The 24,308-nt window shown below is 31.0% G+C and overlaps 1 protein-coding gene across 1 annotated transcript in view; it reads left to right on the top strand.

Annotated features, from left to right (window-relative positions):
* The window catches only part of LOC117180832 (pikachurin), a 421,131-nt gene that overhangs the window by 368,183 nt on the left and 28,640 nt on the right, over window positions 1–24,308 (top strand). The window contains exons 8-9 of the mRNA XM_033373361.1: window positions 1,882–2,068; window positions 14,964–15,103. Coding sequence (XP_033229252.1) covers window positions 1,882–2,068; window positions 14,964–15,103 — 327 coding nt within the window. The remainder of the gene's footprint in view (window positions 1–1,881; window positions 2,069–14,963; window positions 15,104–24,308) is intronic.

The following is a 24,308-nucleotide window of genomic DNA, read 5'->3' as shown; positions in this document are numbered from 1 at the left end:
ATTCAAAATTTAACAATTGTAACCTCAAGCGTTCAATATTGTGCAGTGTAAAATTGACAGTCTTCACAGTTGAATAATTTCAGTGTAAAAATTAAATTTCACTTTAATATTTTTACAAAAGATAAAATGATAATTTTCACCTTCTCGTATTTTATTTTAATTTGTGGTACTTTATTCTAAAAATAACTTTCCATTGGGGTTATCTCCAAATTCTAAATACTTTTTCAAAACAATTTAAAAATTAACTTTTAAATTGAGATTTTCTAATTTTGAAATCCTTGTAATTCGAAACCTATTTCTTTCGTTTTAATTGAAACCTTGAAATTTCATATACATGCAATTTGGCAAAATTGAATTTTCTATTTTGAAAGTTTCGGACTTCCAGCTTTAAAAGTTTTTAATCTTTTAACTTCAAACTGTAATTCCAACACTTTTCATTCATGAAGCTATCAATTTTTGTAAGAAAATGAATTTGTATATTTTTTCTAAAACGAAATCAGTTGAAGCCTCGGCTGAAATGACGTATCAACACATATTTTGTATCCATGGAGTTCTATGTATATAATTTTTTCTTTTACCTATCTCTCTATTCTGCGGAAGCGCGGCAATCGAAAATCCGACAATTGAATTGGGAAGCAAATGTCAAAATAGTTAGGATTACATACTTCAAAAATGTACCTTTCTATAATTCTAACATTAAAGTTTTGAACAAAGGTAAAAAAGAAAATTAAATTTATTAGAATGACACGCAGGAAGAAATAAAACGGCTAAAGAGGCTGGAGTAAAACTTCCAGAATCGGTAATAGCAAATATAATATTCAAAAATAATAAAATAAATAAATGATCGATAAATAATCATCAGAAATCGTACTAAAAAATACGGTTTAAATTATTTTTATAATAAAATAAAAATTAAACTTTGAATTACGATTACACAAATAATTAAGTATTTTTCTTTCCTTTCTTTTAAAGAAATAACGAGAAATTATATTTGTATTTTTTACAGTATGTGCAGGACCAAATTTGTAAATAATCTAAACTGATCTCAACTAAACTTTTATTATCTGAAATTCGCCAAATTCAATTTTGAAATTTTTTGTCGACACTCTTAAACGAATGTAATTTTCTATTCATATCCTTAAAAAATTCTAAATTAGGTTTAGATATGTAAACTTACGAGGTTAATTGAGAGAGATGCGAAATAAATGTAAGTAAATAACCTCGATATTTTGACATTTCATTCCGAATTTAATTTTTAAATTTTCGATCGCATCGCTTCCGCGGAATAGAGAAACATTTAAAAGAAAAACTCATATACATAGAAGGCCATGGAAACAAAATATGTGTTGATACAACGTTATTTCAGCCGAGGCTTCAGTTAATGAAAAATAAATTAATATAATTTTTGAACTGGAAAGTGTAATATATTAAGTTTTCTAAGCGATTAACTTAAAATATTTTCATTCAGGACAGTTCACACTGCACAGAATAAAAATTTCTATAATTTAATTTGAAAGGGCTGACATTATTTTAAATTAGTTTGAATTCTTAAAAACCAAAATATGTTTTTATGAAAAACGCTAATAGAGTATATTATCTTATAATTTAAATTCCGCCCTACATGTTCCTTTCTATGTTATATTATTGCATTTAATCCGAATTAATTTAATTCCATCTTGATCATTGATGTACCATTTGCTTTATTTGTATTTGCGCTCAGCTCGTCATAAGAAATAAAATTGAATTCCTTTATTGGATTATTATTTTCATTTCGATTTTATTGTGATTTACATATGATTGTGTGTGTTATGTATTGTGTAATGTGTATCCATTCGGAGAAGAAGAAACAGAGAATTGAGGACATTTCCGTTCTGATTGCAGGGTCTATTTTCGAGAATAACATTTAGAGAACCGCTTTTCGTCGGTGGTCCCGGAAACACAACTGGTCTAGAGAGACTTCCGGTCAGAAACGGCTTTAGGGGTTGCATCCGACACCTGGAGGCCAACGAACATCGTTATCGTTTCCCTCTTGCCCCAAAGGGAGATGCTGCAAATGGCTTTGATGTCGGTTAGTACATCAATCATTTTCTCCAATAACTAATTTACTATAAATAAATATATAATATATGCTTACTCTTACTCTCAACATAAAATACCTTATTTTCTTACTCTCTGCTCCTCCCTTAAGAAAAAAATGTATATTTAGGAATTTTCAATTATTCCTTATTTTTTTAATGAATTTTAAAATGAGTCAATTTGAAAATATATAACAAAATCTTCTTATTCCAATTGCTAAAAAATCTGAAAGCGTCCAAAATTAAAATTATTATAATTGTGTACTATGAGGCCTCGCATAATGTACGTGAAGTTTTTTTCTGAAATTTCTAACCATTTTCCACCCTTTTTGAGGATCTTTAATTGTTACTGTTTCTTATAAATTAAGACAATAGATCAACCATCAACAAAGTAATTGAATTTTGAATCCAAATAGATTAAACTTCAACTAAAAATGGGGTAGTGGAAATTTTAACCAAGAACCGGTTTTTATTTTTAATCGAAAATAATTGACATGAATAAAAAATATGAATTTATATCAAAATAGTTGAATCGTAAACCAAAAGAGATTCATTTTCAACCAGGCAGTTGTATTTTTAACATAAAAATTGGATTTTTAACCGAAACAGATTAATTTTCAACCGAGGTAGATTAAGTTTCAACCAGATAGTTTCAGCTTTAACAACAACAAGTAAGTATACATAAAAATGAATTTTAGAGTCAAAAAAGAAAAAAAAATTCAACCAAATTCTTCAGTTTCTAGGGTAAAAAGACGAATTTTCTACCATAAAGGATGATTTATAGAAAAATTTCCAATAGTTTAAATGAACATTGAGTTTTTTTTATTATGCTTAAAATATTAAGTTGAAAAACTGAAACTTTAACTTTGAATATAAAGTGTCAGACTACACAGCATTTTAGGTCCTAAAGAAATGATAAAATTTTACATTCCCAGGTGAAAAAGGTATATATAATTTATATATAGTGGACGAAACACTGAAACTTGGAATTATTTGTTATTATTTTGTGAATTTATGAAGATTACATTTAATATTAATAATAATTTATATTACTCAATATTATTAATATTATTAGATCAATCATAAATAATATTATTATAATTATTAAGAAAGTTACATCTTACACTTTTTGTATATTTAACTTGATACATTTTTTCATTAATTCAGAAAAGTTTATTTTGCAAACAATTATAAAAATAAATTTCTATCTGGAAAATTAAAACTGGCAGATGAAGTAGAGGAGAAAACAGAAACTCTATTTGCCAATGTAATCTGGTACTTATCCTAAAATTGTAATTTCAATCGTCTGTTGATTTTAGAGATCTTCCTTTACTATATGTTTGCTAACTCCTTCCACTGACACTCAGCACGTGCAAACTTGTAAATGCGAGTGTTAAATTTGCAACAATGATACCACTGGTGTATTCATAATTTTCATGCCGTCAGCTTCTGTGCGCAAATCGCACCTGAAAACACTATTATAGCTCATAACGAGATAATTCTATTTTCGCGATTATCATTTTCAATGTGAAATGTGTTGCGAGGCTAAACCACAATTTCATTTTCCATCTCGTTTCATTTTGAGCAGTGTATGCTCTTCTGGAGATAATATTCCAAATTTTCTATAGCTCAATAGAAACGGGACAAAAATATTATATTGAAATTAATTACTATATATAATCATTTATTTCTCTATTAATTGATGTCAACGAGCTAACCATTTTTTAAATCGAGCCCTTGATAGTTGTGAAAATTTTGGAGTCCTCTGCAATATCCTTTGGAATATTTGAAATCCCGCGAAAATTTTTAGAAATTCTAAACGATTTTTTAAACAAATAGTTAAATTTTCAACCGAATGATCGAATTTACAAACAAAAAAGAATAGAATTGAATCACAAACAGTTGCCTTCTACCAAATAGTAGAATCTTTAAGATAAAAAAGATTAATTTTTGAAAAACAGTTAAATTTTCCACCAATGACTTTTTTACCGAAAAAGAGGAATTTTCTACCACAAAAAGGCGAATTTTTAATCCAAGTAGACTGATTTTTAACAAAGCATATTAATTTTCGTACAAGGTAAACGACTTTTTAACAAAATAGTTGAATTTTTGAAGAAAGAATCAAATTTTTAACAAAATAGTTGAATATTTAATCACATAGTTGAATTTTCAATCTACAAAGTTGAATCTTCAACCAAATGGTTGAATTTCAACAAAGAAGATATTAATTATCAACCAAATAGTTTCATTTACAACCAAATACTTTAACTTTTAATTGAAAGGGAATTCTTCGCAAAACAATTGAATCTTCAATCAAAAAGTTCATTTTTAACCAAATTGAATTGTCTACAAAAATAATAGATTTTTCAAACAAAGCGATAGACCATCAGCAGTCAAGAAGACTAATATTATACCAAAACTGACAACTTCACAACAAAATACATTAATTTCCAACAAAATTGTTAAAGGACCCCGCAGCAAATTTACATGAAATGACTTTCGGTCGATTTTGAGTTTACTTCGTAAAATTATAGTTCTCAATGTCTCGATCAAAAGTGTTATCGGGCACAATGTCCGAAAATGGACAGTTTTCGAGTAATAGAGGGTTAAATATCCAACCTTTTAAAAAACATTACCACATATCTCGAAAACTGCAGCTCTGCGAAAAAAATGTTCCCTATGAAAATTATTGGGTTCTAACGGGGAAATGCAAATAAAGTCATAGCCTTAAGACACAGGTCATTTTTGAAGGTCATTCAATGTGAACTTGTCATTTATTGCTGATATTCAGCCAATAAAGACAAGATATGACGAAGAAATCAATATAGAACCCATAAAGGCAAGAAATGAGAATGACTTAGTCAACAGCCAGCCAATGAAGGCAAGTCATGAGTGCGATTTAGTCATTATCTAGCCAATGAAGGCAAGATTTGTCCAGGATGTTGTCAATATCTAGCCAATGAAGGCATGAAATGAGCTTGATTTAGACAATATCCGGCCAATGAAGGCAAGACATGAGCGAGATTTAGTCTTTATTTAGCCAATGAAGGCAAGACATGACCAGAATGTCGTCGATTCTAGCCAATGAAGGCGACTTCTGGTAACTGAATATCTCTTGCTGGTAATCGATTTCCTGCGTCATTTATGGTCTGAATCAGTCTTTGTGATGGAAAGCGAATTCTTTCTTGATGCCGAGCATATCCCAAGAACCATAATACACTGCTTATAGGTGCACAAGTTCCAAGCGTTCGAGCACCTGACTGGCATGTACAATAATATCCTCCTATAGGAGTAAGTTCTTCATCGTCAACTATACCATCGTCCATGTCATCATCACCGTTCAGTCTATAAGCAATCCAGAGTTGATGCTTAGACGCGTTTCGAAATCGCGAAAAAACTCTGATTCTTATAAATCCTGGCTGTGGTATATCATTTCTTGCCTTTATGGGTTCTATATTGATTTCCACTTTATATCTTGTCTTTATTGACTGAATATTAGCAATAAATGACAAGTTCACATTGAATAACCTTGAAAAATGACCTGTGTCTTAAGGCCATGACTTTCTTTGTATTTCCCCGTTAGAACCCAATAACTTTCATAGGGAACACTTTTTCGCAGAGCTGCAGTTTTCGAGATATTTGGTAATGTTTCTTAAAAGGGTTGGATTTTTAACCCTTTATAACTCGAAAACTGTCCATTTTCGGACTTTGTGCCCGATAACTCTTTTGATCGAGACATTGAGAACTACAATTTTACGAAGTTTAATCAAAATCGACCGAAAGTCATTTCATGTACATTTGCTGCGGCGTCCTTTTCAACTAAAAATGAATATTTTAATTTCTAGTTAAAATTAATTAATTTGATCTAAAAACAATCAATTTTCAGCCATGCCCCCCCCCCTACGTTACAGATCGTCATCAAAGATCCCCCCCCCCTCAATGTGACGCAGTTTCTGAATGGCCCCTTATAAAACTTCTTGTTTTCCCTGAAAATCTTGTAAATGACCCTGAAACCTTAAAAATCCGTTGGACTCATCTGGAATCCAGTTGAATGTCTTAAAATCCTGGAGATTCCTTTAAATTTGATATTAAAATCCGCTTAAATCCGTTGTAATTATTTAAAACGCTTTAAATCCTTTAAAATTTAGTTCTATTTCATTTATTTCCTAGACTTCTAAATAAATCTGCTGACATCTTTTTACATTCCTAAAAGTCCGTTGAAATCCCTTCCAATCGCTGATAAATCAAGTGTTCAACCCCTCGATAAGAGTTGAAATGGGGTTTCCAGTTCGTAGAACTCCTACTTATTTTTAAAATTCTGAAAACTTGAATTCCAAAGTTTAGAAATTTCGATGTTTCAATATTAAAAAACTTACATATTAGTGCTATTACTATTATTAGTGTATTATTAGTGCAAGAACTTGCAAGAAAGAAATTGCAGAAATTGAAGGATTTTCTTCTAATCTGTATAATTTTAGTTGTAAAACTTAAAAAATTAAAGCTTTGAATTTTGAATATTTGGAATTCGGGTGTTATCAATTCAAGTTTGAATTCTTTCAGTTTAGAAGCTCAAAAATCTAAATTCTTTAAATTCCAAACCCGTTTAATGACCAGAGTTAATTATTATAAATTTGTTAGGTAATTGAAGTTTGGCCGCCTTCAATTATTAAGTTTTCCAATTTAGGCGTTTTTAATTTTTATGTATTTTTTAAAATTTTAAACTTCTAATATAAAATAATTCACAAAAGCAGCTAAATTTTTTAATATTTCAAGAACTTTTATGTAACCATGTCACCATTTATCGATATTTTTTTGCATGAATACTTCCATTCCTTTGGCGCTGGAAAATAGAAGTATTGGACAATAGGAAATTTTCTGGAATACATTGCCATATGTGAGACCTGGTTGCATAGAGGAAGTTTTTTTGGGTCAAAAGTGTGGCTTTCTAGCATCTAACCATTCCAGGACGAATCTTTACAAACTAAATCTCAAAGGGGTGTCACACTCCGGAAAGCCCTTCATCTTGATTCACCCTCAATAGCAACTCGACGTTTCCCAATCGTTTTGTCACCGATTTGCCATCAGGGTTCTACTTTTATATTTTTCTTCCTCTTTCCACTTCTTTATTAAATTAGTGCAATCATGATCAAAGACCCAAGTTGAGCGTCAATAAAAATAAAACAAAAGGAACTCTAATTATCAAGATGGATACAAACTAATGATAATTTAACTATTTTTTCAACAATTCTTTCTTTTTTTAAGAATTAATTTGTTTAATTGAAAATTTGACTTTGCCATTTTTGGTTGAAAATAAATCTGTTCTGGTAGAAAATTAAATTATTTGGTTTAAAGTGCAACTGCTTTGATACAAATTGATTTTATGGTTGGAAATTTGACTATTTTGTTTAAAACTCGTTTTTTCTGAAAATTAATGTTTTCAGTTGAAAATGAACCTATCTAGTTGAAAACTCATCGTTTTATATTTTTTACACATTCATTATTTTACTATAAAGTTGACCTCCGTGATTGTAAATTTAATTATTTTGTTGCATTTTTTTATTAAAAATTCATTTTTTAGCTAAAAATTTAATTATTTCATTTTTGGTTGAAAATGTATCCTTTTTGCTTGAGCATTCAGATATGTTGTGAAAAATTTATATTTTTTAGTTGCAAATTCAATTGATTTTTGAACTGTTGAAATCATTCGGATAAGTAAACTTTAAAATTAAGTACGTGGCTTTTTAAGGCTTATATAATCAAAAATTTAAAGCAACTAAATTCGTATTGACTTAAGAATGAAGATTAAAAATGTTCTAATTTAAAAGTTTTTATATTTAAAGTGACAAAATTTGAGAAATTTGAAATTGAAAGCTTATACATTTAAAAACTTCGAAAATCCATTCTATTTAAAATTGACACGCCTTTCGTATTGAAAAAATCCGAATGGGAAATTTCATAATTAGGAAGTGAATCAGTGAAACGAGCAGCTTTGAAATAATTATTAAAATTGCACATGAAATCTGCTCTATTTTTCCGAGCGCGAAAGGACAAAAAGAGGGTCGTATATTCCGAGGAAAAGAAAAACAATTTAACGGGCAGTCATTTCTTCCGGATGCGAAAGGGGTCGTTATATGTCAGCTGAGTGAATTCTGGAGCGAAAATAAAGTTCAAATTTCATTGGCACACAAAACTCGGGCACGAACCTCTTTCGCAACTGAGAAAAGTGGAAAGTGGAGAAAAGAAAGAAACGACGAGTTCGCACCACAAATTCGAGGCTATTAAAATAGTTTTGCTGAGAACTCGACGGAATATTATGAGCGCGAAGTAATTGCATTGAAAAAGAACAAAACACTCGACGAGGTAGAGTAAGGAGGCCTTGGAATAATTTCAGAATTCTTCAGTAAGAGTTTTCAATTTTTGAAAACATTTTTTTAATAAACCTCAAATAGTTTAACCTAATAAACTAGATTTTCGTAGTTTTTAATTGAAAACTATTCAAGTTTGTTTGCTGTCAATTTGAAATTCCAGGAAATATTGGACAACATCAGGTTTAAACTCATTTTATTTCAAATTTTTAAAATGGTTTTCATTTCCGTGTCAACATTTAGGAATTACCATGATTTCAATTTTGAAGCTCAGATATTTTCAACTCAAACATTTTCAATTTGACAACTTTTTAATTGACATATCGAAAATCAAAAAAAGAAGTTAAGTCAAAAATAAAAATTCAAAAGCTTGAATGCAAAGTTTAAAAATTGAAAACGTTTAACTTTTGAAAATTTGCAATTAAAATGAGCGAGAATTAATGTATTTTAAATTGAAACCAACCAACATTAAAACTATACCAGTGAATTCAGTATGAGGTGTTTTCACTTCGTTTTTACATATAATCAAGTTATGTTGCTCATTTGATGAGAAATTTTCTTTCTCATTATGGCTTATTATCAAATATATTCTCTGCGTCATAGTGGACGCATAAATGATTTTTTTAATTACTTAAGATTATTAATTAAAATATTTTAAAATAAAATAGTAAGTTGCGTTATGACGGTTAATCGATTCGTCTCAAATCAAGAAATCTTTTCTATTCTTGCATCAGCTCTAAATTATGATAATGAAATAAATATTTATGTAAAAAAAAAGTTTTTTCAAGTATTATAAATAAGGCATAACTTCCTTCATCTTCAATAAAATTTTATCAATATTATAGGTTAACCGATTACTCTTGAATCGATTTTTGAACTGTTGCTAACATTCCTTAAATTTGTATATTATTAACATGACATTTTTTATCATGACACCATAATAGTTAATAAAAATTTACATCTAATAAGTTTCCGCTATAAGCAAAATGTCAAAATGGTAGGGCTTGAGCTCTCCTCTCATGACTTTGACGGCAATGTTGGCGTTAGCATTGCTACTGATAGGGTTTCTCATGCCAAATAGGCTGATAACGAAGAAGAGAGGGACTAAGTAGAACACCAAAACCCATCAATGAAAAATGGAGAATATATTAAAGATTTTGAAATGCTTGTCGCTTCCCGAGGATCGTCGGGGCGCCCCTGGAGCCACAGCTGGGGGCCACAGCATGCGGGACAGTGGCGATGGTGAGATGCGAGATGGTCAGGCAGATCTCACTAATCAAACAGCTGGCCAGCAAGAAAATCTGCAAAAAACGGTAAGCAGTGGAACATCAACTGTGCCTGCTGAGGATGCTTTGGCTAGCGCTAGCTATTTGCAGCCAACCACCTCGACCGAAATACCGTGGGAGAGCATCAATTGGGATACCACGATGAAAGAAGAATTGGTGCGTCTCTATCATGAAAGTGCAAAGTTTGAAACAAACATGGAAAAAGGATACAATTTAAGGACAAAATTTGCTGCAAAGTACCCTAATGTACAAAAAGTTGCACTAAGAGATCTTATCGCTAAGGTGAAAGACATCAGAACTAATCTACATGTTACAGAAGACCGAGCAATGGAGATTAAACAACAGGTTGATTTTGCGTGGAAAAACGACGGCAATGAACATCAGTTAAAGAAAGCCGCGTCAAACGGTCAAGCAGGAGCAATTGATGTTCTTCCTCAACCTATTGATGATCCAATACCACCACATCCTCCAGAGGTGGATGAACTTACACAACCAGAGGCAGAAGCAGAGGTTCAGCAACCAAAAAAGCGACGAAAACGGACATACCATATGAACAGAGATGTTATACACCTTTATTTTTTTGCAGAAAAATGTGGGCAAAGTGTGAAGAGAAAACATTATAAATTCTTCTTACTTAAATACCCAAAGCTAGCCACAAAAATAAATGAGCAGAATCTGGTAGATCAAAAACGCTCAATATCTGTAAACAGACTGCTTTCGGCTGTTGAAATAGCTGCTATCAAAATGAAGTGGAACGGCAGCTTCCTATTGATGAGCTCGCCTTGGAAGATGTGGATAACGAAGACTTGATTGATGCTGAAGGCATAGGTGCTAGGAATAATGAACATCATGCACCGGATCTATTAGAACTATTCCCGGATATTACTAACGATGATGTGGATAGGGAAATCTCAGAAAAACTACAGCACCTGGAAAGGAATTTTGGTCATGATTTACTAGAGTTCAGATATGCAGAATAAATACTAAGGCATTCTCTGCCAAAAATGAACATCACAAATGATCTGCGTGCACTAATATCACATCTCGACATCAAGGTTTTACCTACGTATTTGAACGTAGCACAAACTGCGTTAGAGGTGCAAACTCTTGTATACTGTGCAGCTGTGGCAACCGTTAGAACGTTGGGCCGGAAAACTAGACCTGCAAATGCAGTTCTTGTCCCAGCAAGGGATCGAGATCCACCAAGCAAGATTAGGTTGGATATGGATGTCAGCAAAGTAAGGTGCAAATTGGGTCGTTCAACTCAATATAAAAAAGGAAATAGAACCAGAAAGCTGATGAACCATGCTACTAAAATCATCCACCCTCGGCACATCGAGACATTAACACCAGCAATATTGGATGAAATTTTAGACTCTCAACGACAGACACTTGATGTTCTTACTGCCAGACTGTGTCGATACAAGAAAAGTAATGCACGAAGGCAACAAAATCAAAACTTTCAGACGGATGAAAGAAGGTTCTATCGTGAACTGAGAGTAAATCCAAATAACCACCAAGGCACCGAAGTCCCTCAATTGGAAGATATGACTAATTACTGGTCGGGTGTTTGGACAAAAATGAACAGATGCAATTTGGACACTGCGTGGTTTAAACTGGAGAAAGCAAGGGCAAGCAATAGCCCTGAAATGCATCTGACAAACATCACAGCGTTGGATGTTTCAGCGATCTTGAAAAGGGCAAGTAATTGGAAAGCTCCAGGTCCGGACATGGTGCGCAACTTCTGGTATAAATACCTGACGAGTGTGCATCTTTCGTTGGCAAGGTGTTTTCCGAAGATCATTGAACACCCAGATCTGATACCAGGTTTTATGCTCCAAGGTACTACGTATATGATACCAAAAAAACCAGACGCTCAAATTCCATCTGACTTTCGACCTGATAGCCTGTCTTCCAACAATTTATAAATGTCTTACAGCTATCATTGCAGATAAGGTATATTCTCATTGCGACGAGAATGACATTCTTACAGAAGAACGAAAAGGATGTTGTAAAAACTCACGAGGCTGTAAAGATCTAGTCACTACAGACCCTGTTGCCATGACTCAACCTAAACCTATGACTCTTAAAAGAATGGATGCCCTTCTATAGATACATTCCGATGCCCGTTTTAGAATGCGAAGATTACATCTTATATTGGGATGTTACTAATCAAACGGATCATTATATCCGGGTCAATTGACCTGACATCGTGGTGTGAGAAAAAAAAGGTGAAAAAGTCTACATCATCGACATTACTTGTCCGCTTAACCGAAATTTGCAATCAACCTATAGAACCAGGATCCACAAGTATAGCGAATTAAGGCATGAAGTAAAGACCATATGGAGGAATGTGAATCATGCATCTATTCATCCCATTGTGATTTCGGCTACAGGCAATGTGCACGCAAGATGCGCTGAACATCTTGAACATTTAGGAGTCAGTAGGGTATGGCAACAGCTCAGAAGGCAATTTTATTAAACACCTGTCGCATTGTAAGAAACTTTCTAGATCATCAGGAAGCGAGCGACTAAAACCCCGTGGAGTGGCAGATGGTAGCTCTAAGAAAGCATCCAGAGGTGACTGTTGTCATCTGCAACGCTCGTGGCCGCTTGCAATTGTATACCTACAACATCATCGCAGGAGGTTTCAACTATCGTATTAAATTATTTGAATTGACTTATAACATTCTAATCTCATCAGTCACTTGACTTAGTCCATGGCTATGAGGTATAACCGGGTTTACCCGAGCAAAAGTTTAATAAAAACACTGGAATTGTTCAGATACTTTTTCCTCAGATTCCGCCATAAGTCCAACTCTGTGCAAATAGTCGCAAAATTTCAGAAATGTGTGAACACTTACAAACTTTTTTAAAAATTATGTTTTATTATATTCTCATGAATTTATGTAATATTCCTAAAAATATCAGTGTTATGCATTTTTTTTAATATGTGGTGAGTATGATTATTATTTGAAATTTTGACACCTTTTGTATCAAATTTGAACCGCGGGTATAGTCTAGGGACAAAGTTCTAAACGAATCCTAACTATTCAGCAAAATACTATAAAGTATTACGTTTAAAATTAGCCAAATAACTATGAAATTTCTTTATTATTTCCCGAGATATTCTCACGTTTAGAAAACATTAACATTTGACGTCTTGTTGCAATCCATTTTTATTAAATTGACATTTTTACTTTAACTTGGGGAGAAATTATGCATGTCGTTCATTTTTACCAGTGTTGTATCATTTTGCATTAACTTGGAATTATGCCAATAAAAAACTTTTTGATATAAAAAATCGATTTGTAAAATATCATAAATGACCATAACTTCTTCAATTTTCAATAAAATGTATCAATATCATAGGTGTGATCGTAATAGATATTTTTCAATTGATTCGAAAGTTTTTACTTTAATTAAAAACCTTTTAGTTTATAAATATATATATTTAAGAGCTTTACATGTTATAAATGATATATATATATACCCATGTAGAAATTTCTCCGGTTGACCCTAATACAACAAGGTTTCTGGTCGGATCCCGGCCGGGCTACCCCTGGCTGGGTTTCCTGGACAGGAACCGGGCGGGAACCGGTAGGGCTACATTTTTCTCGAATCACGTAGTCCAGGGCCGGCCGGTTACTGGCCAGACCAACCCTGGTTATATCCCATGGTCGGGAGCCGGCTGGACACTGATAAGGTTAATGTTTTTGTAGAAATTACACATTTTTTAAGAGTCGTGATATTATCAAAGACAGAATTATGGATTCTAGATGAATTATTATTTGAAAATTATAATATATTCAGACAATGTTTAGCCAGTACAATTTCAAATTTACCGCCATATATAGCGCCTGCTGTGTCTGTCGTCTGCATAGACACTCAATAATTTTCAGTTTCGCACCTGGAACGAGGATGCTCTTTGCACTCACGTCGCGTCGTCACTTCGAAGTTGGCAAATAAAATCGAGACTTTTGGTTAAAATCAACCTTATTTCAGTAATTAGTTTGAAACCCCCACTTAGAGCGTGAATAATTATTATTTTAAATTAAAATATAGCCTTGTGTATACAGTTTTTACTTTCTTCCTTCCTAACCTTAAATCACCACCTGGCATCGAAATTGCTATGAGATTCTATCAGCAGGCAATAAAATTCTACTCCAATTTTCTTGCTAGAATTGGTTCACTTGATTTGACTTTTAAAGTTCACCGTATTCTTACGATGAGCCTTAAAAGGCAAAACAAGTTAACAATTTCTCGCATGTAGCAACATTTCTTAACCGCTTTTTGGCCGGATTACCCGACCGGATTCCGGCCGGTACTGAAGCCGGGACCTGACCAGTTTACCGTGACGTTTTTAGCCGGATCCCGGCCGGATTCCCCGACCAGCGCAAGCACCTTAAAAACATTAATTGAAATTATTTCAAATTTGCTAATTAAAAGTAACAGGTTTCAATTTTTCAGAATATATTTAATTGACAGCTTCCAATTAATGAATTGCTTCGGTTTTTTATTAATGTAGATGCATTTTTTTTTAATTTGATTATATCATTAAATATAAATTCTATTCGAGGGATTCCATTCAGGATATTCTTTTTAATTCTTTGTACTGCTTTGACCTTTTTGTATTTTTTAAATCTTTTTAAACGAGGTGTCTCATGATCCCTTAGTTCAGGATAAGTAGACAAATTTTCATCATAAGTTTGGCTGATCATCCCGAAATTTCAGGACTAGTCTATCTCTTTTTCCGGCGCCGCCAATATTATAAGACGGTTAGACGCAGCCTTTTTTAATGATTTTTTATTTATTATTTTGAAACATTTTAAATGCACCTCAAATTTGTTAGAACTTCCTAGAAATTACTATATATTTTAAAATTCAGATTCAGAAATAAACAAAAATGATTAAAACCTGCTTTTTATATGTAGAAAATCGGGAAGAAACAAATTTGCTTGGTTTTAAAACACATGAAATTTTGATTGACACTCATCAAGCAAATAAAAAATAATTTCATTATTTCTGACAGGAAAGCGAGCGACTCATTGAGAGGAAAAAGTGGCACTATTACACATAAAATCTTTGATGTTTTTTTGCATTTTCTCCATTATGTTAAAAGGCTGCAAACACTCTTGCAGAGTTTTATTATAATTTATACTCCCTGAGGTTGAATGTGGCTCCTGCAAAATTTCCGTTATCGTTTTATTAAATCTGGTGATTTATTGTGCTTTCAGAGGAATGTACAGCAGACAGGTGCAGCAAGGTGCCATGCTCTCACGGAGGAAAATGTTTAACAACTGGTGGTGACACTGCTGTTTGTCTGTGTCCTCTCGGATACACAGGTGACCTATGTGAAACAAGGGTAGATTTACAGGTGAGCTTATAGTACATATATACTATGATGTTTCTTTGAAAAAATATATGCAAACTGTAACAAAACCTTTGCACACCGCTCGGAAATATTAAAACAATCGAGCATGTAAATATCCGGATTTTTTCTTTATTAATGCAAACTCCATTGTTATCGAGGAAATTGCTCCCAACGTTTGCTAGAGTGTTTTTCTCCGTGTGAGTAATTGTGAGAATAAGTCAAAAAAGAGAAAATTCCTTTTATATATTGTACTGAATTTATATTTTAAAGGTAGCACAGCAAAAATAAATCATCCCACATTTGTCCAATGTTTAGGAGAGAAAAATACCGCTCTATAAAATCTAATTTTTAATTTAATTAAAAACTAAGAATACTCTTTCTAGATTATTAGTTGCTGAATGAAATGGAAAATATTTTGATTAAAACAAGTCAACCAGTTCCGAGTTAGTGATTATCTTGTTTTCGACCAAAGCTATCAATTTTATAACATGAATTTGACCGCAAAATTTATGGGTATAACAAAACAATAAATAGATCAAAATTACTGTTCCTTGTGTTTTTGGGTGAGCTAAATTTGAATCTGTCGTCAAAATTCAAATATTTTGACTTCAAATTAAATATGGCGGTTTTTGCATACAAAATAGTGAAAAATGTTTGAATTTTTATTTTTATAATTTTTTTTCAGGCATAAAACGCGTTAATATCTTAAACGTTCTTCAACTATCGGTGTACAAAATTCTTAAACTTTAACAGAAAAGTTTTTTATATGTTTTTTTTCTTCCAAATTGGCGGACAAAATACAAAAATGTCCCAAAAACTGTTTTTTTTTATCACCGTTGTTTTTCTCAAAAACGTCAAAGTTTAAAAAATAGTGCCATGGAATAAAAATGTCTTAAAAATAACCATAGAAACAAAGATGATGGAAAAAAGCCAGTTTTTTCAACATTTTTGCATTTTGTCCGTCGTTTTGGAAGAAAAACACATATATATATAAATTTTTTGTTAAAGTTTAAGAATTTTGTGCACCGATGATTGAAGAAATTTTAAGATATTAAAGCGTTTTATGCCTGAAAAAAATTATAAATATAAAAAATTAAACATTGTTCACTATTTCCGTATATAAAACCGCCATATTTATTTTGAAGTCAAAATATTCGAATTTTGACCACGGATTCGAATTTAGCCTACCCAAAAACATAAGGAACGGTACTTTTGATCTATTTATTGTTTTGTTATACCCATAAATTTTGCGATCAAACTCATGTTATAAAATTGATAGCTTTGGTCGTTAATGGGTTAAGATAGCTCTTATTTTGAGGTGGGGTCTCGCGTTTTTACTAATCTGAGTGGTAATTAAAAATCGATTTCTCAATTTACTTAAAAACTGAAATTTTCATTTGCAGTTTATTAGCCGATAATTGATCGAGAAAAAAGTTTGACAAAAAAATCAACCACTTCTAAAAAAATATAGGGACCCAGTTGCAGAGTGGGGAAGTGAAGGTTTTTTGGGTAAATTAGTCTGGAACTTACAATTTTGACTCCATTTGAGCAATTTTTTTCAAATAAAATTAACTTAATTCCAAAGAGATTTTTTTCTGCGCCTATTTTTGCATGTTTTCTTCTGTTAATTTTTTATTTAACAACAAAGTGAACGTGCTGCTACTTTAAGATTGAAAATACTTCAGAGTTTATTTTTTATTTTTGTTCAACATATACGTAAAGCTAATGTTTAGTTTATCATTTGTTTCATATCGGAAGTAATTAGCAAGTGATAAATAAATTTAATAAACAAATTCATATCTTGCACATTCCAGGCTCTAAATACTTCGTTAATTTAACAAAGTTCATTAAAAATATGTCCACAATAAACAATATTTACGATTTTTAACCCTGATTACAATTGTTACTCGTTTCAGCAAATTTGATAAACAAACGCAGATTTTCATTAATTTTAAACTAACACATTTCGTTTTTTCAACAGAATTCATTTTGTATAACTTGAACAAATCCCCAGCTTTTGATACTATATTAACCATTAATAATCGTTCACAATACAAATTATTTAATTAGATATCGAGTGGTGTCACCAGATAAAGTATCTTAATAAATAGGGCTCTTTCTGAGCAATTGGCAGTCGATTTCTTGAAAAAAATTACATTCATTTCTTGGAATGTAGTGAAGTTGCAAATTTGCTTATAATCTTGTTAAAAAAATAAAAAATCATTTTTTTCTGATGAAGCTTCAGAAAGAACGGATTTTTCGAAGTAATTTAAAATTAATTCCGTTGAAAAAATGAAATCTGCTGATTGACAATGGTTGAAAATCTGTATTTGCTTATCAAATTTATTTAAACAATTTACAATAAATAGACCATTTTTTCATGGTTTACAAACAATACGTGTGCAAAATCCCAACTTTGCCGTTCAATAAAAAATTAATAGAGAAACATCAAAAATCGGCTCACATAAATCTGTTAGAAATTTAGTTGAATTTCATTTTTACATTCTCTTTCATGAGAATGTATTTTTAATGCTCAAATCGGATAAAAATTGTAAGCTCTATACTAATTTGTAAAAAAAACTGTTTTCCCCCACTGTGGGATGGCGAGGAGTACTGAGCTTTCGGGTTTGCATGCAGCTACCGTTTAGTCCACGTAAACGCAATATTTTAGTCCCAGTAAAATTAATAATTTTTTTTTTAATTTTTGGAGGTTTCGGTATAATCGAAAAAGCAAGTTATATTACATTCATTTCCTGAGAATGTGTATTTCAATTATTTAGAATTTTCTACCTAATAATCTCATTTTCAAAAAAATGTAGCTTAAAATTTAAAAGCATGAACAGACAGTTGATATTTCTAAAATATTGTGTACATTCTCATCAGAAAAAGGTGTTAGATTTTGGTAAAATGGGACATCGCTTCCCTCACCTTTTTTGTCAAATATCCACGTTTTGAGACCTTTTTAACTAAAAAAAATAGGTTTTTATGAATGCGTATATATGTCTGTCTGCGAGAACAATTTTTTAAAGAATTGATTTATTAGATTGGCCTTTCGTAAACTCTTTTAGTGTCGGATAGAGCATTTTCAAAAAATTTGTAGAACCTTTTTTTCTAAGATTTAAATTTAAAAAAATTTTTTAATTTTAATTTTTATAATTAAAAAACCACCACTTTTTAATGTAATTGAAAAATCAAAATTTTAAATTGTGATCACACAAAAGATAATGAGAAATTTCATTCTGCGGTCAAACAATGCATGATGCGAAAAAGTAAAGAAACGAACACATTATTATCACGTATCTCATGCTTCGCACACGAATTTTTCCATCCAATTGTATATGATTTCTATAAATGTATAATATTACAATTCATAACATGCATTAATATTAAAACAGACGTAGTTTCATTGTTCGTTTAAAAAAAAATTGGCATTCTTTAAAAAAAATGTTATTAAACATTCTATTACAATTTCTGCCGTTTTTTCAAAAACTGGATTTGCTCATTTCCAATGTTATTTTTACAATTTAAATGTTACACATACTACGTTCTACACATCAGGCTTGCCTTTTTTAAACTTCTAATTATATCCCTAACCTCAGTGACCAAGACTTAGTCAATTAAATTTTCTACCACATCGTGTTCTACATCGCAGTTGTGGAGCCCTATTGCCTCATCTGGTAATAATTCACTAAAAGAGTCTCTCAAAGCGTCTAGGGTGGAGTTTCAAATTACAACAACATGTATACATATAAAGAATGAGATGTATTTTTTTTTGTAAATTACTGATCAAAATTTGTTTATTGTATCATTCGGAGAGTGATGAATGTCATTCCTGCGTCATTTTTGACAATGTAACAAAAAAAATTGATAAACGACACAAGCTACAAAAAAATATGAATAAACCAAAATTGTGCACCTGACGAAGATATACAAATTTTTCATTAATATAATTTTTTTATAGAACGCTTCGTTTGGTCTTAGCCGTAAAAAATAAAACAATTCATTTTTTTGGACAAACGACACAAGCTATGAAAAAAGATAAATTGCCAAAAATTGTGCACCCAAAAAATATCTGCAAATTTAATCGTAAAAATTGACATCAAAAGAGAGAAAGTAATTTTTTTTAGACGCCATGTAATGTAATAACACGAATAATGTATTCAGTAATGCCGAAGTATTTAACAAAACAGAATTCATAATCACCAAATGACAGTTGTCGATACTTCGACCTTTAATTTTTAACGGTATTTGCACAATGTTGGAGGAAGAACAAAAACCGAGCGCGAGGCGCAAGATGAATATAATATCGAGCACAAGATCCAACAGAAGCGTACCCCGGGCGTGCTCAAAGTTGCGAGCGATGAGAATTTGCCAGTGCGATATATATATATATATATATATTTTTAATTAGCACCACAGCGTGTCATAGCGCACTTTTTTTTAATTTAAAATAAGAAAGGAATCTATTTTTTCATGAATAATTTTATGTAAAATTAGCTTGAAAAAGATTCATAATTTAAAAATCAGATTTCCAAACTACATCACTTTTCGACTCATTAGAGACTATAAAATAATAATTGAAAAAAGAGGGAGAGAAAAAGGAAAAAGTCAACCAAAACCAACATCTCACTTTTTCCTTTCCCCGTCTTTTTTATACTGCTAGGGAACCCACATGTTTGGTTAAGTGCTTCTCCCTCTCTAATAAGTGGTATGGGATCGTCCACAAATTACGTAAGATGTTTTTCTTTTGTTTATATCGTTGTGTCCTTCTCAACTTCACAGCAATTTTATGCTCGTCTTTATTCAAACAAAAGAAAAACGTCTTACGTAATTTGTGGACGATCCCTATGAAATGATTTCAAAAACCTGGCAATGCTAAGTGAAAAATATGGAATCAACGTATATTCGTCTAAACACAGGAATTTGATTGTTATCATTTTTTATTTCTGAATAATTTTTGTAATTGATCGCGTTTTGAATATTATTATTTTCAAAGAAATTAATTAAAATGGGAAAATATTATTGAAAATTTGTAATAACCTGTTAAAAATATCAAGATTTTTTTAATGAACAAAACTAAATATTGGGATCAGCCAGAAAGTTTTCCTTCTTGTTTAAAATGATTGCTTTTATACTTATTATAAAAAAATTTAAGCTTTGTTGCTTTTTTCACTAATGAATGCAAAATTAGATAAGATAACCTCTATTAAAGACTGTAATGTATATATGTATATATCTGTTTTTGGAGTATTTATGTTTGATTTTTAACTAGCATAATAATCTAGCAATAAGACCTCTTAATTTTCCTATAAATAATGAGGGGTCTAAATTGACCTCGAAACATGTTGGTTTCCTAGTAGAATAAAAAAGACGGAGAAAGAAAAAAGTGAGAGATTGGTTATGGTTGACTTTTCCTTTTTTTTTACCCGCTTTTTTCAATTGTTATTTTTTTGTCTCTAATGAGCCGAAAAGTGAGGTTCTTCAGAGTTTAGAGGTCCGGTTTTTAATTGTGAATCTTTTTCATGCTCAGTTTAAAAAAAATTGTTCATGACAAAATAGATTTCTTTTCGACCTTAAATTAAATTTTTTTAATAGAGACACAGAACCTCATGGTTTTTTCCCATCTGTATAGAGTTTTCTTATTAATATTATAAGAGTTCTTTTAATTGAGTCCAAATCATTGTACTTTAATTTCTTAAAATAAATCTTGTATTAAAATTGTTGTAAAAAGAATGTATTAAATATTAGCAATTTTAGAAATCTATTCACATTTTTTATGGTTTCTTTTCCTATTTGGAAAGTGTAATAATCTAAATGTATTGGTTCAGAATCACCTGAAAATGTTACACACTTTTTTTGTTCACCAGAAAGTCTCGGTCCGATTTGCAATAATTTGTTAAAAATTAAAGCACATTTAATTTAGAAGAAAATTGATCTACATAATTTTTAATGTTTCTTTGTTAATTTTTATGCATAAACGAAACATTTTTCAGACAATAATTGTTTACTACAGTAACGGCTCATCTACGTTATAAATTACTTTAAATCAAGGCACTGAGACTCACCAAACCAAAATAATGTGTTTAGTCATTTATTTAATTATTTATTTATTGAACTATGTACAGGCATCGACCTTTTGGTACATTGGTTAACTATGCAAGAGTAGGTCATTGGAATTTATTGGAATATACCTAGCAATTTGTTTCTCACACTTTAACGACAACATTTGGCGCAATATTTCACACGACTCGAAGAACTTTTACCTATAAGATATGAAAAGGAGTACAAGTGAGAGATAAAAAAAACTGATTTCAAGTTTTATAGCCAACAATATGACTTTTGTAATAAAATGTTTAAAAATTAACTGTTCTATTCATTGTTCAAATGGTTTTATTTGTAAGTCAATATGTGATATTTTTTAATTATACATGATTAAGTGCACGTATGCTCTCGGATTTAATTTTTCTAATACCAGAAGCAATGACTGATTGTTTCTTAACTTTCAAAATACGCAAATTAAAATTCATGTATTCTGTACTAAAGTGTTCAGTGTACTATAAGAACATTATAAATTCAAGCTATTTGGTTCAATAATTCGATAATATTGGATAACAAGCTGGATAATTTCCTGTAAATATATGATTCCATTTATATTTCTCTTTTATCTTTGTTCTTGTTGAAATACAGCATTTGGCTAATGATTGAGGAATCATCTTAAATTGGATGTAGCACAGTTTGTTTGCTTACCTATTCTTAAGAGTGACATATGTTTAATTATAATTTGCAATAATTTTAACAGTCCTAATTTTTATAAATAATTGGAAAAAGTAAATGCAAAATCTTGGCATTTTCGGGTACGAAAAAACTGTTTCTTTCACTAAAAGTGCGTTTAAAATGTTAGTCACAGAAACTAATAGAAGATTATTCATAATCATATTTATAAATCATTTTTATCAGCAAAAGCGAAATTATTAATTTTCTACTATAACGTAAGTTAGTTTCTCTTTTGTTCTACGTTGCAAGGCAAAAATTTTTGGTCTTTATTATTAATCAATTAATATTGAATAATAAATATTTTTGTCATTCATAAAAAGATTTTTACCAAATTGTTATTTATTTAAAAAAATTATAATTCTAAAAATTATAATTTTTTAGAACTAATGGGTCTTAAAAAAATAAGTCTGAATCGCAACTTGCATTTCCGATTTTTTTGTTCCTTTTGGCTTAAGAATGAATCACGTGTAAGGAGAAACTCGAGGAGGAATAAACCCTCGAATAAATCGGATAATATTTAAGGAACGTAAACCGTGAATTTGTCGGTTTTCACCCAAAATTTATTTTTCTGGAAAATAGCTGATCGAAATACAAAATCATACAGAATATTAGAAATGTAACCTCGGATGTGACTCATTAAAATAAGCATTTTTAAATCATAAGTTTTTTTTAATTATGCATATACTCAGGGGGATATGCGAAGAAATATGAATTATGTTTCAAGAATCTAAGAATAATTTAAATGTATATTAAATACATCTCAGAAAGTATGTAATAGACGACTCACTCTTTTTTATAACAATTTTCTTCGCATATCTAAGCAACTTATAATTTTTAAAAACTAATTTTAATGGGACGCATTGTCATCACAATTTTGCCTTATTAGCTGCCCTTTTCGAGAATAGTACATTTTTGTCTATAAACGGACAAATTTACGATGAGCGACATCTAAATTTCATTCGATTTATTTCTTCTTCCACATATATTGGTAGAGGGTTTTGTGAGTAAAGTCAGCTTTTAAAAACATTAAAAACAGTGAAATCGAGAACTGTGAGAAATGTTACATTTTTTGTAGTTTGAATAAGGATATAACAAACAAACAAAAGTAGAAAATCACTTAGCTGAGATTCCTTTATAATTTATTTTCTTTGATTGAACAAAAAGAAACTGTAGGTCACTTTTAATTCCAATTTATATTTGCGCTGTTAAATACAAATCTTTTAGTTCTGGACTGTTTCTCAGTTAAAAATTCATCAAATTTGTACTCTTTCCATTTCTAAAGTTTCAATTTTGAACCATTTCATGCTCATCCTCATTTTAGATGATCGGTCAGAATTCAATTATCAATATTAACATCTTTTTAAGAAAAATAGGAAATTATAATTATTTACAAATTAAAACCGATCTTGTCCAAACAATTTTTTTTGCTCCGTTAATAAAGTCACAAGAAATTTTGATGTATCTTTTTCATTGTGAATGGTTCACGCTTGATTTTAAAGAACCTTTTGTCGACTTTGGGAGATGGCGCGGATTCGACATCCATAAAAGGTTGCAGCATATTCAATTTCTATAGCACGAAGATGAATATATGATGTAGAATATTACACAATATGCGTCATTCTATGCGAGCCTTCGCTTTTATATTTTCAGCGTGTGTAAAAAAGCTTGGGTAATGCGCTAGTCGTAAAACGAAAAAAGAAATAAAAAGACAATAGGATAAAAAAATAAAAAACGCAAATTTAAGCGAATATTTTTAGCGCATTTCACGGAAAACTCATATACTGTACGATTTTTTTCAGATTTTTAAATTACAACAAAATCTGAAACTTAGGAACCTTTTATTTATAAATATAGTAACTTTTGATCTGTTACTACAAAAAAAAAACATCTGGGCCTATTTTGTTTATTTTAAAAAATCTAATTTTTATCACCACGTTGGAAATGAACCAAGAAATGAAGGTAAAATATATACAAAATCTTTTTTTTTAACAATTAGATTAAAAGCTCATTTGAAGTAATTCCACATTATTTCGTATGGGGCGATGTTTTAAAAGCCCTGAATATCAATGTACGGATATCGTATGATCAGTTATGATAATATTCATTGGCTCTCGATAACGATTCCGTCTGATTCGCTTCATACAGTTTTAACGCTTCCGCCATTGTCGCAATCGATATCGTACTGCGTTCAACGCACACACATGCATATATGTGCATATGTATGCACATATTCCAGTGACAGACGCCGTATAATTTTCTCGTTTGCGTACACGGGGTAATTACTATATCACGACGGGCAAAATATTAGCAAAGAGAAATAGTGCAGTTTCGGCAACAATTTATTACCACAGCATGTAATAAGGCATTATCCTGCTTGGTGCTTTCAAATTCGTTACTTCGTAAATATATTTTCATTTTTAATTATTTTTTATTC

Source organism: Belonocnema kinseyi, chromosome 9 (assembly GCF_010883055.1).
Source record: "Belonocnema kinseyi isolate 2016_QV_RU_SX_M_011 chromosome 9, B_treatae_v1, whole genome shotgun sequence".
NCBI classification, from domain to species: Eukaryota; Metazoa; Arthropoda; class Insecta; order Hymenoptera; family Cynipidae; genus Belonocnema; species Belonocnema kinseyi.
The sequence above is the reverse complement of the archived record's forward strand: the minus strand, read 5'-3'. Positions and strand labels throughout refer to the sequence as shown.